We start from the raw sequence: 14,559 nt of genomic DNA, 5'->3' as shown, positions 1-14,559 counted from the left end.
ATTTCGAGAGCGACGGGTGGGTGATTCTGATTGATACAGCGCCGCATCAAAATAGATTATCTTGTTACGCTGTGCAGGCAAGAGCAGCGCAAGCCACAAGAAAGTAATCGGCTACTCGGAATCAGCTCTATTTTGCTTAACGGCCGAGATCGCTCACCTCAGGGATCGCTCGTCAAGCTGAGAATCACTGAGATCGCAGCTCCCTTACCTCCAGCTCAACGCTCGGAGTATCCAGTGCGTCGCGGAGATTTGCAAGTACTGTACGCGTCGTCGTCGTTGTTCAAAATAAAATCTTGCAAAGAACGGCGTCTGATTTGAACCACACAGGCTGTCGTGCTGCCCACGCGAAGTTCTATAGAGAAGGCGACCGTCACGATCGACTTCTCTTTAGAAAATAGCCAGGCAGCGCAAAAGAAGGTAGATGAGCTTGCAAAAGCAAGAGAGTCGATCCCGAGCAAAAATATTTGTCACCAGCGCCGAGAGCAGCGACGAGGAGGCTGTAAATGCTGTAAATGCGCTGCATGGTGCTCCATGTCGTGCGATGCGTCGCAGATGTGCATATCTCCCACTGGAAACAGAGAAAAGTAAAGGCCCATCGTATTTTTGAGTTCACCATCGTATTCAAATGAACTTGCGAAAATATAACGGACAACTTGCGTGACACCTTGCTGGTGAGGTGATCTACGTGTGGAACAAATGAGAGCTTGTTTTTGTACAGTCGTCCCTCTCTAATCCGGCACTTGTTTATCCGGAACCCTTGCCAACCGGCGCATTTTCTGACGAAACCAATTTTTTTCGTTCAATTCCTACATCTTAATCCGGCACTTGAATTCCGCCTCCGGCAGTGACTTTTTGAAACGAATCGCTCAAACTGCACGTAGTTTGATTTCATAATCCGGCAGTCGTAAATCGCGTACCGTACAGGTGCACTCCTTGCCAGGCCAGGCTAGGCTTGCCCAGGAGACAACGGCAGTCAACCATACTTTCTTATTTTTATTTAGCAAGGAGTAGTGTCCTGCCAATTTTCAGGTGTGTGTGTGTGTGCGTGTGTGTGCAAGAGTACATGTGAACATGTTCTCTGTTTTACTTTATCACTGTGTATATTCCCGGAGAACAATTGAGAATATAAAGCCGTGCACCAAATAATTGGGTTGACACGGAAAAACCCTGCGTTTGACATACATATGATACATGCATGCAATTGGGTAGGGCCGGGTCAGAGGGCAGGATTTCTTAATCCAGCACCCTCGTTAATCCAGCAGAAAATGCCGTAGCAAAAGGTGCCGGATTAGAGAGGGACGACTGTACCAAAATGTTACTTTGCGCGTCAGCTTTCAACTCCCGCGGATTTAGTATCAAAAATGTGGGGCTAGCGGCAGTAAATCGCGGAAGAATGATAGCAACTCACCTTAATCTCAACGTAAAAATGATTAATCTTTGATTTTTTGCAAAAATCAGCGGGTACCCCCGCCATGTTAGATGGCCAAAAATCGCTGGCTGAAACAGCCGTGAGGCTGTCATGGAACAACCCACATTCATGTTGAGGTAAGTATTAGTTTGGTTGAGCCCGAACAGATTCTCCACGGAAGCCATGCGTGTGAGAACGTTGCCAACTGGAACTCACGAGTCAAATGAAAAAAATCTAACACATCACTACGGAGGATTAGCAAGACGAAATTCGCGTTCGCGTTCGCAAACATTTTTCAGTTCGCGAACTGGATTGCGAACTTTCGCATTTTTCGTTCGGAAAAGTAGTCGGAACACGAATCGTGGATTCGTGTCAGGGCAGTCATAAATTTACCACGCTGTACTGCCTACGTCGTGTCAACATCATGCATGTGCGAATTCTGTTTGCTAATCCTTCTCATAACGCGAATTCCGTCACTGAGTTCGACTTTCTTTGGAGAGCGAACGCGAACGCGAATTTCGTCTTGCTAATCCTCCGTACTTGCTCGAAACTGACACCGTGACGAAGTGGAGCGCGCAGCTGGAACACGGAGTCCACTGGCACTCGCTGCCCTGCAGCTGGCCAGGCTCGTACTTACGCCAAAAAAATAAGTAATTAGTTACGGTCCGCGGCCCCATACTCGGAGTGAGAACATAAATCGGTTACGCTCGCACTGCAAGATGAAACATTTCAGTCGTCGTGCAACCAGCGCAGACTCCGGATCGGAATGTCGACGACCTGGCATCCTTCGCCTCTCTACAGTCAGACGTCTCCTTCATCACCAAGGGGAATCGCAGGGACCTCTTTTGAAACCGTTTTAGACTGTTTCGATTCGTACACAGCTCTGGAAATAAAGAGGACGTAGCCAAAGTCCCGCGTCGGATCATCACGGCAGCTGAAAAGAATCGGAACAAAATGCGATCGGAAGCAGCGACTGATGGCGATGCGGAGTCAGCGTCGTCAGGTGACAATGACACGAGCGACGAAGACTCTGAATAAACTCAATCTCATTCGTCTGACTTGCTTTTTTCTATGAATATAGCTTGTAGACAATGCCACGAGTGTTATTCCAAGTCAAACGGAACAATTCACGAGCTGTGCTCATCCTTCAAAAAAAAAGACACGAAGTTTTTGTATACGGAGGAAGCAAAGCTTTTTTTCTGAACGTTCAGGGTGATAGATCTCCACCAAAAACGAAATAGTACGTAACAAGCCTGCTGGTGGAGTAGGGTCCAGCGGATAATGCCGACATTCAATAATTATTGTATTCGGCATTATAAGTTATAACACTATCCGAGCATCAGGGCATTATGGAGCATTAGAATCAACTCGTAAAAACTCCAAGTCAATCTCCCATTGACACAAACCTCGTTTATTGAACATAATCATATCCTATCCAATAAAAACAGTTCATAAAAACAGTTCATAAAAACAGTTCATAAAAACAGCTTTTTAGGATCGGACCCAGTCCGCATACCGTAATGTCGCGTGCATAAGCCGGATTTGTGCATAAGCCTGTCTCGTGTAGAAGCATGAAATCTGCAACAGCTTTTCGCGTACAAGCCTGTCGCATGCATAAGCCGGGCCAGTACACGAGACGCGCCACGTGTCGCGTGCGTAAGCCGGGCTACTACGCAAGACTGGTGAGCGCGCCTTTTACATGTTCATGTTTGCATGGTACCGTACACTTGCACACGCGGAAAACGTGGGAAGATGCGGAAATCAACACCAGCTGCGCTCGACGGCCATGCAGCACTCTTCAAGCTTCAAACTTACCTTTCCCATGGCATTTTCCGTCTTGTCCCTTGGCAAGTTGCTTGTTTGAAGTTGGAAAATGTTGGTTTTGACGTCCAAAAGTCAGCAGTTTGCGCATACAAGCCTGGTCATTGAGTGGTGCTTGTCATATAAGCCTGTCTCGTGTATAAGCCTGTCTTGTGTACAAGCCTGACTCCATCACCGGCTTATAGGCATATAAGCCCCGGCTAATGCACGCGACATTACGGTAACCAAGAGAGCTAGCTCCCTTGGCTGCTGTTGGAATATGCAAGAATGGGCCTTCCAGATAAGGTCTAGCAAGGAGCAGTGGCTATAGTTATGAAATGAACACCGGTAACCATGGAGACAGACCACACTCTCATTATAGATACTGGTTATAAATAGACCGAATAAGGAAAATGATCTGATAGCCTATGAAGACTAAAAGAAATTGAACCAATGACAACAAATACTCGTCCAGCACACGGGTTGTCATAGCAACACAAATAACAGCTGTCCGCTAATTTTGTTGTTGGAGATTGAGTAGGAGTTTTTACTGGTTGATTCTAAATACAATAAATGCTCCGGCCTTGGGTTTATGACCAATAAAAACTAATTATAAAAACCTCGGGGGACCTCGGTTTTTATAATAGTTTTTATTGGTCATAAACCCTCGGCCTCCTCATTTATTGTATACTTAGAACATCCGAGTACACGAATCCGCGATATTCATGTTAAAACAAAATGGCGTCACGATTTATTGAAAGTGGTATAGTTGGTGGTACGAGTGTTCAAACCCATTTGAACTTCATACTGTTCGTCTTCTTGTTCTCTGGGGGATGCCAAGTGATGGTTTTGAGAGGCTGGTGATGGCTGTGAGCGAGAGTTTGCCGATCGGCGTCGTCCTCGCTATAGCGATGAAAATACTAGTTACTGCGCACCTGGCAGATATCACAACACGTCGGAGCGTCCAGGAGCAAAGGAATCTCGGGTTTTCACTGGAATCTAGTTCCTCCAGCATCGTGTAGCCCACCGTCGGTGAAGGGCGGTCCAGAAAGGTCGAACCTGGTCTTCTGCAGCATCTCGCAGTCCTGCGAGGCACACTGAATACGCCTGTCATGTATTCTACAAATAAAAATCACGAAGCAGTGGACTTTACAGTGATGAGTCTATCCTGTATGCTGCAAAAGACGCAGGAAATGTAACTGGTGTCCGTACACTGGATGCCAATATCATCCCAGTCTTCTCCTGCAGGATCTGTTTGACATTGACATTATGCAGTAGGTCGGCATTGACCTGGTTTGGCAGCTATCGTAATAGTATCTGCCTGGTTGGATGTAGCAGGTTGGTGTTTGCTCGTCGTCCAGTCCGGAATTTTCTTGTAACTCATGGTGGAGTACGCGCAGGGTTTGTGATCATCCCTGTTCACTTCAATATTATCAAACACAACGTTCCCTTTGTCACTGGTTCGTCAATGGCGGTGACCAGGCCGACTGACTAGCTTCGAGACAGCGGCCTCGTTGTCAACCCCGCAGCAGCCTAAAGGTTTTTTCTATTGATCCAGCCTCAGCGCCATGTTGACGATGCCCTAGTGACTGTGTGTCATGGATTGCCTTGCCATCAGCGGTCATTGCCGTCCACCTTGGTGCAGCCCTCAACAACTGGTGTAGGTGAGCACATAACTAGGACTTCCCAGCGCCTATTTGTCCAGGCTGCGATACAATGTGACATGCTGTACTGCACATTCTTTTCAGCACTGCAAGGCCGGCAGCTGGACCGACTGCAGGGGCCGCGCACATGCAGGCCGCCTGTTGCCAGTGCAGCATTCTGGAACGTTCCTTCCTTCTGAGATCCGTGGAATAATAACTTTCTTTGCTTCAAAGCAAGTTGCTTACCTTTCTGTTGTGCTCCCAGTGTCCTTACAACAATAACCTACAGCAATGTTTTATTTTCCTTTCCATTCCCCAACCAATGAATACTACGATGTTGATTCTATTTCTGAATACTTAAGTGTGTGCCCGCGCACGCACGTGTGTGTGTGTGTATACCTCACTCGCCACTCGAAGTTCTGTTCCCCATCACTGGAACACTGCCTGTTCTTTCAGGACCTGCCATCATCTGCGGATGGGCATTCAATGATTGTTTTGTGTGTGTGTGTTTCATTCAGAATCAGATCCGCTATCGTTGCTATAAGAGAAAATCTGTGGGTTCACATCCAGTGCATTTGTAGATTTGCATGCTTTTCTCGCCACTGGTGCATACATGGGACATTGTGTGTGTGTGTGCGTCTGTGTGTATGGGGATATTGTCTGTATCGGCTTTTGGTACTAATGTCCAGGTCTGTGCTTGCATGTGTGAACATGAAATTGTTCGGTTCTGTGCATGCTATTGCTATGTTGTATATTATTGTATGTATGTGTGCATTTCCACGAACAATGTAGATGAGCGTGGAGAGTGCATTCATCCCTCATCAACCACTTCCCCTTGGGCTTACGAGAGTTTTTTCTGCATACCTCTCATTTTTGTTTGTTTCTCTCTGATACTGTATTGATGCCGGTACCTGTACCTCGATGTGTTCCTCTATCTGCAGTCGCCTTTAACCTTCGGTCAAGTTAACGTTTATTGTGCTCTATTTATCGTGCGAATCAAAATAAACAATAATAACACAAGTCGTGCTAGAGTGACGACATGTGCGTGTAGTAGGGTTGATGCGATGGGACATTATAATTAGGTGGAACAGAACACACATTGGGCAGATTGATTGGGCATCATTGATTGTGCTCAGTCTTAACAGTGAACATAATAATTATCTCCAGTGACAGACTGTAGCGGCTAGCCTCCAATAGGTAGCTGGCACTAGTCGCTACTGCTTGTTTGACAGGTGTCGCCAGAACCCCTGTTGTGTCATGCTATAGATGCACATGCCCTATTCTGGGGCATACTGAGGTACTTTGATTTTGTTGACTGTATGTAGACAGCATCCAATAGAGGTTATGCGAAAGGATCACGTGCAGGCGGCTTGCAGGCGGCCAAAGCGGCCGCGCTCCGCAGGGGTGGCAAAAGAGATGAAAAGTTCAAAAGAAGTACATGTGCCTGGAATAATTTCACGAAGGAAATTTCCTGTATCGCTGTTACGTTCCTCTTCTGTTCTTTACAAAGGACTATTGTACGAACGCTGAATCAGTGGCCATGACTTCTCCGAAGTTTTCAAAAGTGTATGACGAGTTAGATGACTCCAGCAAATGCCGGTACCGTGAAAAGCTCGAGCGCGTTGCACCAGCCTGAGACTCGAGTGATCCTTACCTGCCCAGAAGTATTTTTTTAGAGGAAGATAAATGTCCACTTGTGGACTATCCCGATATTTACAATTTCTTGGTCAACGCGCCCAGCCCCTACACCAAAGAGCAGCTCAAGGCCTACAAGAGCTTGGAAGGCTACAAATACCTTGTCAGTGGCTGGGTCGGCGATGTTCGTGCATTTCCAGCGTCCGAATCTGACACATGTGACAGCAAGTTTGTCATCGCCAAAGTCCGCCATTCCCAGTCAGTTTCCGGCACCCATCTGCAACCCTGGATTGCTGCGCAAAACGACGGTAGCGTGATTTGTGCAAACTGCACCTGCATGGCTGGTCTTGGTGAGTCTTGTTCTCACGTTGCTGCACTGTTGTTCAGCCTGTATTCTAGAACGCAGCTGATTTAGAACACAGGAAGCACTTCATTGCCGTGCCAATGGTCAACTCCTTCAATGAAGGAGGTGGAGTATGCCAGGATTCGTGACATAAACTTCACTGCACCCGACACTAAACAGCATGGGAGCAAGCGCCGTAGGTCGGAGGAGAAGGTCCCTGCTGATATTAAGCAACCCTCCAGTGCTGAGCTGGGTGAACTCTATGGAAATTTATGTCAAGCCGGTAAACCGTCATTACTCTCCCTTGTTCCCGGGTTCTGCGATAGGTACGTACCTTCCAAGCCCGAGGGATATCCACCCATTTTGGATTTATTGTACGAACCAGACATGCTGGATGCTAGTTTTGGGGACCTGCTCGTTCGTTGCGAGGCAGTATTTCCAGCGGTCTGTGTTTCAGAGGAGGAAGCACGCGCTGTGGAACAGGCTACGCGGAACCAGGCAGATTCCACGGCCTGGTTTGAATTTCGCGCCGGCCGGATCACAGCTTCAAAGTTGAAGTCTGCTGTTCGCACGGATATTAGCCAGCCCTCTGCGTCCTTAGTCCGCTCTGTGTGTTACCCTGAGGCACACAAGTTTCGTAGCAAAGCCACACAATGGGGATGTGATCACGAGCAGAAGGCAATTGACAACTATAGTGAACATGCCAGTGCAACACATCAGAAGGTTGAAGTACTGCCCAGTGGCTTTGTAATTCATCCGGACTATCCATATCTTGGCGCTACTCCCGACTCCCTTGTGCAGTGCTCCTGCTGTGGCAACGGCGTGGTGTTAGTGAAGTGCCCGTACGGGTGCCGAGACAGTAGCCTGCATGATGCTGCCGTTACCTTTCTAGTATTTCTTTGCTTGCATGTGTCTCTGAAGGACCACAATGCTGATTCGTATTTGTGGGTCCCAGGACATGCGTGAAGACCACTCACTGCTTATGCATGTGAGCAGAGGAACTCCATCATTACACATCAAACACTTCGCTCTTTTACGTCTCTTCCTGGTGATGTTGGCATAAGTTGAGTTGTTCTTTGGTGCTGGGCATACTACATCTTATGGTACATCGCGCACTACCCAGCACCCTAAGTTGGGTTTCAGGGCTATTCATAATTATTATATTTTGTGTTGTCCCTATTTGGACCACGAGTCATTATATTGATGCAACAAGAAACGGAGGCATGTCGTGAGTGATGATAGAAGCCATTATTATTACTATTATTATAAGTCTGTTGGCGTTGCCATGACCAAGCAAGCTTGGCTAGCCAGACAAAATAAACTAGAAACAAGCGAGGTCAATGAGGTGAACACATGCGCATGCAACTGCAGAATAGGTAAAACAGAAATATAATTGCCGGTATATCCAGACAGTCCTAAAAACACACGACATGTCAACTATTTGCTTCAACAGATATAACTGGAAACGGATGAATATTCATTGGTTTGAGGGAAAAGATGCAAACGGGAAAAGTTTGAAGAAAAAATTGACTGTCACCACCAGGACTTGAACCAGGGACCTTCGCTTGAGGCCAGGGAATATAGATAAATAGAAAAATTGACTGTCACCACTAGGACTCGAACCAGGGACCCTCGCTTGAGGCCAGCGATGCTCTAACCACTGAGCTAACTTATGGGGTAGCTGTCATCCCAGCAGAGGATGAATATAGATATGAATAAATAAATAAATTGACTGTGACCATCAGGACTCGAACCGGCAGGGACCTTGCCTTCAGGTCAGCGATGCTCTAACCACTGAGCTATGGTGTAGCTGTTATCCCAGCAGAGGATGAATATAGATATGAATAAATAGTTGATAAATATGGTGGTAAAGACACACCTGGCAATATGGCGGTAAACCCACGCCTGCCCACACACGCTCTCTAGGCTGCCAAGTTCTGGCAAAGAGCTCTCCGTCTCACCACCACCACCATCAATTCGCGCGCCTGGCGCCTAGTCGACGCAGGGTTAGCGGTATCCGACATAGCAGGCTGGTACATCAAGTAGCGCATGGCACATAGAAGATGACACAGCAGCGACATAGCTCGATTGCGACGTACGTCTTATCCCCGCTGGACTCATCAGGCAATCTTCTTCTTGGATGTCTTCATACGGAGTTTGACTCGGGAGAATCAATAGAATAAATAGTAATAATAATATATTAATAATTGAAAATTCAAGGGTAATAATAATATTCACTGGTTTGAGGGAAAGGGTTAATAATAAATACTACAGTATGAACAATAATAATACGAAGTCTGAAGAAAACGTTGAACGGTCTCTGCTTGGATGACGACTACACCATAGCTCAGTGGTTAGAGCATTGCTGGCTACAAGCGAGGGTCCCTGGTTCGAGTCCTGGTGGTGACAGTCAATTTTTTCTTCAGACTTTTCCGGTTGTCTCTTTCCCTCAAAACCAGTCAATAATAATAATAATAATATAGCAATCATCACAGCTGACAAAGCGGCATGATGTAATTTACTCGAAAGGTACGTCGGACTCAGAACAGTTGCACAGAGCACAGCAGACGGTGACAACCTTGTCAATGAATGCACATGATGTAGCTTTATCGTCATGCATGAGGAAAGCAATGGGCAAAGTGCCAGAGAGGATTGTGTATTTCTGGCGAAGCATTCCAATCACTCGCTCCACATGGATACGGACGCGTGACACTTGTCGAGCACTGTCCAATTTCAGCCTGGAGAGTTGCTTCTTCCCCTTCGTTTCCTTTCCGGCCATTTGACAAGTGGTCCCAGCATCACATGCATCACCCGGATCCAGCGCTGGAAAATCCGGCACACGGTCGACTGGTGAATGCCGTATCTGTACGCCAAGTCTTGGTCCCGACAATTCAGCCGAAGCTTCATGAGAACAATCAAGAACTGCTGGAAGAGAGAGAGCGTGTGGCGATGGTGCTGTGGAACTCTCTTCCTCACGTGTTCAAATATGCCCATCATGGTCCCAAAAGACTGCAAACCAGTGTAGAAGAGCACCTTCGCGTTGTCTTTCTCAAACGACTCGATTGACAAGGTGTCACCTTGTCCTGGAGCGTGTGGCATCCGTTTGCTTTCCAGGACCAAACGGTTGTTTGTCTCCTCCAGCCGCGTCAAGTGCTCCATATCCATGTCAGTCTGCGATGAGACACTGGAGACTGCTACAGGATCAGACTCTACCTCTGCACCAGGCAAATCTGCCATTGCCTCTGTGAAGTCATTCCCGGAGGCGTCCACTTTCACTGGTGTCTGCGTCTTGCTCTCCTCGAACGTCAGCTTCCGCTTCGCTCGCCGTTCATATGCCACCAAATCCCTCTCCGCTTTACGCTTTACAGGAGTCCTGACATGTTCAAAAAGTTTCGGAACGTAAGCGGGAGATAGTGGATCGTTGCTCTTCTCTGCGCCTACGAAATGGTCTGAACAGATCCTGCTACTGTCGGTTGGCTTCCAATTCTCTCGTCTCATAGCCGCAACCCATAGTTTGCGCCGCTCGTCCGCTACAGGAAACTTGTAAAACTTCACAGCCGTTCCAGGATCGGCACGATTGCTACATCCGACGGCTGCACAACTCTTCGGCATGTTGAAGGCTAAAAACTTCAGCAAGCGAGACACCAGCGGAAATCAAAATAAAAGCGAGGAACGATATGTCGACAACCAACAACAAATTTTACTTTTCCTCTCAAAGACTAGTAAAAAAATAGTTCAAGCAGAAACGACTTCATTTTGCCACCCCTGCCACTCGCAGCCGCCTTGGCGCTCCTCGTGACGTCATTCGCATAACCTCTATAGTAGTACTCGTAGACCTTGGCTCTTTGTAGGTCAACCACCATCGCATGGATCGATCGGTGACTATGCACTTGGAGGTTGGAATAGCCCGCGCTGAACAGATCTTGCCATGGCCCAGGGAGTGAACTCGCTTACTCGACTATCCCGGTTTTAGTTAACCAGCATGAGTGGTGCAATTTGTCCATACCATGTTGCGAGCTCACAGTTGTTTGGGCAGGTTTTGAGCTGCACCACGAAACAAAGCGAAATAACGGCGTGACTGTAGAGCAAGGAAGCGGCGAGACGGCACTTCCAGGACGAGACAGGCAGAAGAGATGTGTTCACAGCACGAGCAACCTCTCAAACCCTGCCGGTACTCCACAGTTACAAGAAAATGTCGGACTGGACGACGCGCCAATGCAAACCTGCTACATCCAACCAGGCAGATAGCTGCCAAACCAGGCCAATGTCAATCTACTGCATACCGGTATGTCAATGTCAAACAGATCCTGCAGGAGAAGACTGGGATGATATTGGCATCCAGTGTACGGACACCAGTTACATTTCCTGCGTCTTTTGCAGCATACAGGATAGACTCATCACTGTAAAGTCCACTACTTCGTGATTTTTATTTGTAGAATACATGACAGGCGTATTCAGTGTGCCTCGCAGGACTGCGAGATGCTGCAGAAGACCAGGTTCGACCTTTCTGGACCGCCCTTCACCGACGGTGGGCTACACGATGCTGGAGGAACTAGATTCCAGTGAAAACCCGAGATTCCTTTGCTCCTGGACGCTCCGACGTGTTGTGATATCTGCCAGGTGCGCAGTAACTAGTATTTTCATCGCTATAACGAGGACGACGCCGATCGGCAAACTCTCGCTCACAGCCATCACCAGCCTCTCAAAACCATCACTTGGCATCCCCCAGAGGTATAGGAGAAAGCCAAAACAGCTCTCAACAAACAAAAGCTAAGGACGATGGAAAGAGAGCATGTCAACAAGAAGACGAACAGTATGAAGTTCAAATGGGTTTGAACACTCGTACCACCAACTATACCACTTTCAATAAATCGTGACGCCATTTTGTTTTAACACGCATACGGTCCATTATCTAGAAATGTTTGATCCACCGCGCTCCTATCCTTGCCTACTGCGTCAAAGTCATGCCCACATTTTTCACTTTTACTAGTTTTAGATCTGAAAACGGACACAGTTTAGGCTCTAAGAACTTGTTGATAGTTTTCAGTTTCACTAGTATACTTTACCGTCAGGTGAAACACAGGCAAAGTGAAACGAACAAGGACAGCGAAGTAAGTAGAGCAGCCCAAGACGATTTGTATAGTCTAGTATCCATACTGGGCGACGTTACAAAAAGTACAGTGGAGAATTGGAAACAGCGGAAGGAAGAAGAGCTAAAACTAACAACGAAGAATGAGTGTCACATACACTTTGTTTTACAGACAACTCAGTCATGCGCTAATGCAGGTCAACGCACAAAACTGATAATTCTAAGAAACGTACCTGACAGACCTGGAAAGCGCTGAAAGATCTTCGGCGAGAGAAATTATCACACCCAACGACAAGCTGCTAACATTGCAAAAACAAACTAAACAAACTGTCAGGACTACTCGTAAGTATTTATACAATCATGAATCAAATCCGTTGATCCCCGAGCTGCAGAGAGCGCTCAATGTCAGAGACAGAGTAACAGTTTCAGACTCAGCGGAGGACGTTCAGGTTGGTTGTAACTCTGAGTTTCATGCTGTTAGGCAATCATCAGACAACGGGCCAAGGCACGACTAGCCCTTGCAGCTTGGCGGATTATGCCAGCATAATATTTGGCATAATCTTGGGATTTCGTCAAAAAATTATGCTCCGGCATATTATACGGATTCCAACGTGTAGGTCGGCATAATCTTTCGGTTTAGACAAAAATTATGCTTAGGGGCATAATACAGCTTTGTCAGAAAGCCTGCAGATGTTTTTTTTTTAATACCCCAGTTACGACTCCTTGTCATATCTGCCGCGCGACAGTAGAAGTGCCAGGACTCAGGAGGGTGGCGGGCGCCGGCAACAGGCAGGTGTGAGCATGAAAGCGCGGAAAGAGGCGATGGGGAGGCAGTGTACAGCAGATGGGTGGAGATGCCAGGAGGCCGAGGATGGCGGGCCAGTGAGGATTACAAGTAGGGAGTCGTTTGGTGACCATGGTGACGGGCAGGCGTGAGCAGAGTGGCATCGCCAACAACAGGCCAAGGTGTTATTTTAAAATAATAATGGGTGCTCAGGCAAAGTGCAGTACAGTACTAAGTAACTTGGTCAGTTCATTTGATAGGTGTGAAATTTGCGAGGCGGAACTTATTCTCATGCCTGCATTTCGAGACCATCTCAGACCGCTTGTTGAGTAGGAGCTTCTTGGGTGTAGTCAGGATGTGGAATTTTTCCGCGGTACATACGAGTAGATTGCATTTTTTTACTCACATCTGTATGATCGGCTCTTCTCCTGCACCTTCCATGTAATGGTCAACGGCTTTCCCTCGCTCTTCAGCTCCCATACGTGTTTTGCGAGCTCAGTGCTGTTTTTGTATTTTTCATGACGCATGGAGCTCCGGAGGTCAGGTGGTTGGCGTGACGTACGGGCTTTGAAAGGTGTCTCTGATAGGCCGATGTAAATCTTGCTGGCACAGTGCCAGTGGTAGATTCTGCAGTAATCATGAATCATGTAGCACTTGTACTGTGGACGTGGACATCTGGACGCCGCATGCAGCTCGCTGGTCGCATCGGCCGCGGATCAATGACTTACGTGACGTGGAAAATATCAACAAAGAATGGATCAACAAGACTAGAGCCTCCCGGGCCGGGAGTCCGGGCCGGCCACGCTGGCGGTTTCAGAGGCAGCTATTGCTCTTTGGTAAATTTATATTATTTTTAGGGCTTTGTTATGTCATCGTACTTGTGCAGGCGTTGTGGCCGGATTCCTGAAAAAAACTCTACAAACAAAATTACGTGACGTGAGGTTGTGCACTGCTTCTGGTGTCGTTCTGTATGCGCTGAGTGAGGGCGCGGGCCCGGTCAATCGAGTAGATTACCCCCCCCCCCCCGCGACATGTCGACAGCGGAGGTTCCGCTCGCATTTTTTTTGGCGTAACGAAATCCAAACCTTCCGCCAAAAAAAGTGCATGTGTGACCGCGGCCTTGGTAGCAGCCAACCATTAGATTGCGGGTTCAACACCTATGGCCATGGTTCAGATGGTCCCAACGGACCGGGGCTCTAGCTCTGCCACACTGCCAACCGTTGATGGTTGTAGTAAGGTCACTGTTTCCGAACACAGTGTCCTCCACCTTGTTTCATGCTACTGTCAAACTAACAACAGGTACTTCAGTACGGTACGTGTAGTATGACATAAGCTTACTCAAAGAACTTTATTGAAAATCCATGATAATGATAATGATAATGTGACCGGAAAGATGATTGAAGAAAAATCAGTACATGTACCGCTAGAAGTAGGGTAAGTCTTGTACGCTAAAGGATTTCAAGGCCAACATGAAGCTCGTGTTCTAATAACTGCTAGTTCTTCATCCACATTTGTTTCTCTTTGCCTGCAGTAATGTGTAATATTTATTTATTTTTGCTTTGTTTTTGTTTACTGCCATGGCTGGCTACCGCCCCCCCCCCCCCCCTCCCTCCATATTGGCCTATATTCTCTGGCCACGGGAAGGTGAAATAAATAAATAAATAAATAAAACCTGGTACGTAACCTGGTGGGGAGAGCAAAGCGGCTCTGCTCTGAAACGAAGCTCAACGACGAGCTGGAATTTCTCAGATCAATATTCCTTAAGAATGGATACCCACATGACTTATTGAACAAAATACTGAAGCAAGAATCTAATAACAAAGATACATTCACAGGTCCTCGGAAGTGTCCTATCTA

The 14,559-nt window shown here is 47.2% G+C and overlaps 2 protein-coding genes across 2 annotated transcripts in view; both read right to left on the bottom strand.

Moving 5' to 3' along the window:
- Positions 1-12,223, bottom strand: part of LOC135806764 (uncharacterized) — a 55,961-nt gene extending 43,738 nt beyond the window's left edge. Inside the window, exon 1 of the mRNA XM_065320988.1 lies at positions 12,152-12,223. The gene's annotated coding sequence lies outside the window, so the exon portion shown is untranslated. The remainder of the gene's footprint in view (positions 1-12,151) is intronic.
- LOC135806763 (THAP domain-containing protein 5-like) lies at positions 9,563-10,441 on the bottom strand. Its single transcript, XM_065320987.1, has one exon. The coding sequence runs from the start codon at positions 10,439-10,441 to the stop codon at positions 9,563-9,565; it is 879 nt and encodes a 292-aa protein (XP_065177059.1).
- Positions 12,224-14,559: the final 2,336 nt, after the last annotated feature.

This window comes from Sycon ciliatum, chromosome 1 (genome assembly GCF_964019385.1).
Source record: "Sycon ciliatum chromosome 1, ocSycCili1.1, whole genome shotgun sequence".
Lineage (NCBI taxonomy): Eukaryota > Metazoa > Porifera > Calcarea > Leucosolenida > Sycettidae > Sycon > Sycon ciliatum.
This window is presented reverse-complemented; position numbering and strand designations above follow the sequence as displayed.

What these genes read in the sequence shown, in the direction of transcription:
- LOC135806763 (XM_065320987.1), bottom strand. Translation starts at nt 10,441, where the DNA reads ATGCCGAAGAGTTGTGCAGCCGTCGGATGTAGCAATCGTGCCGATCCT.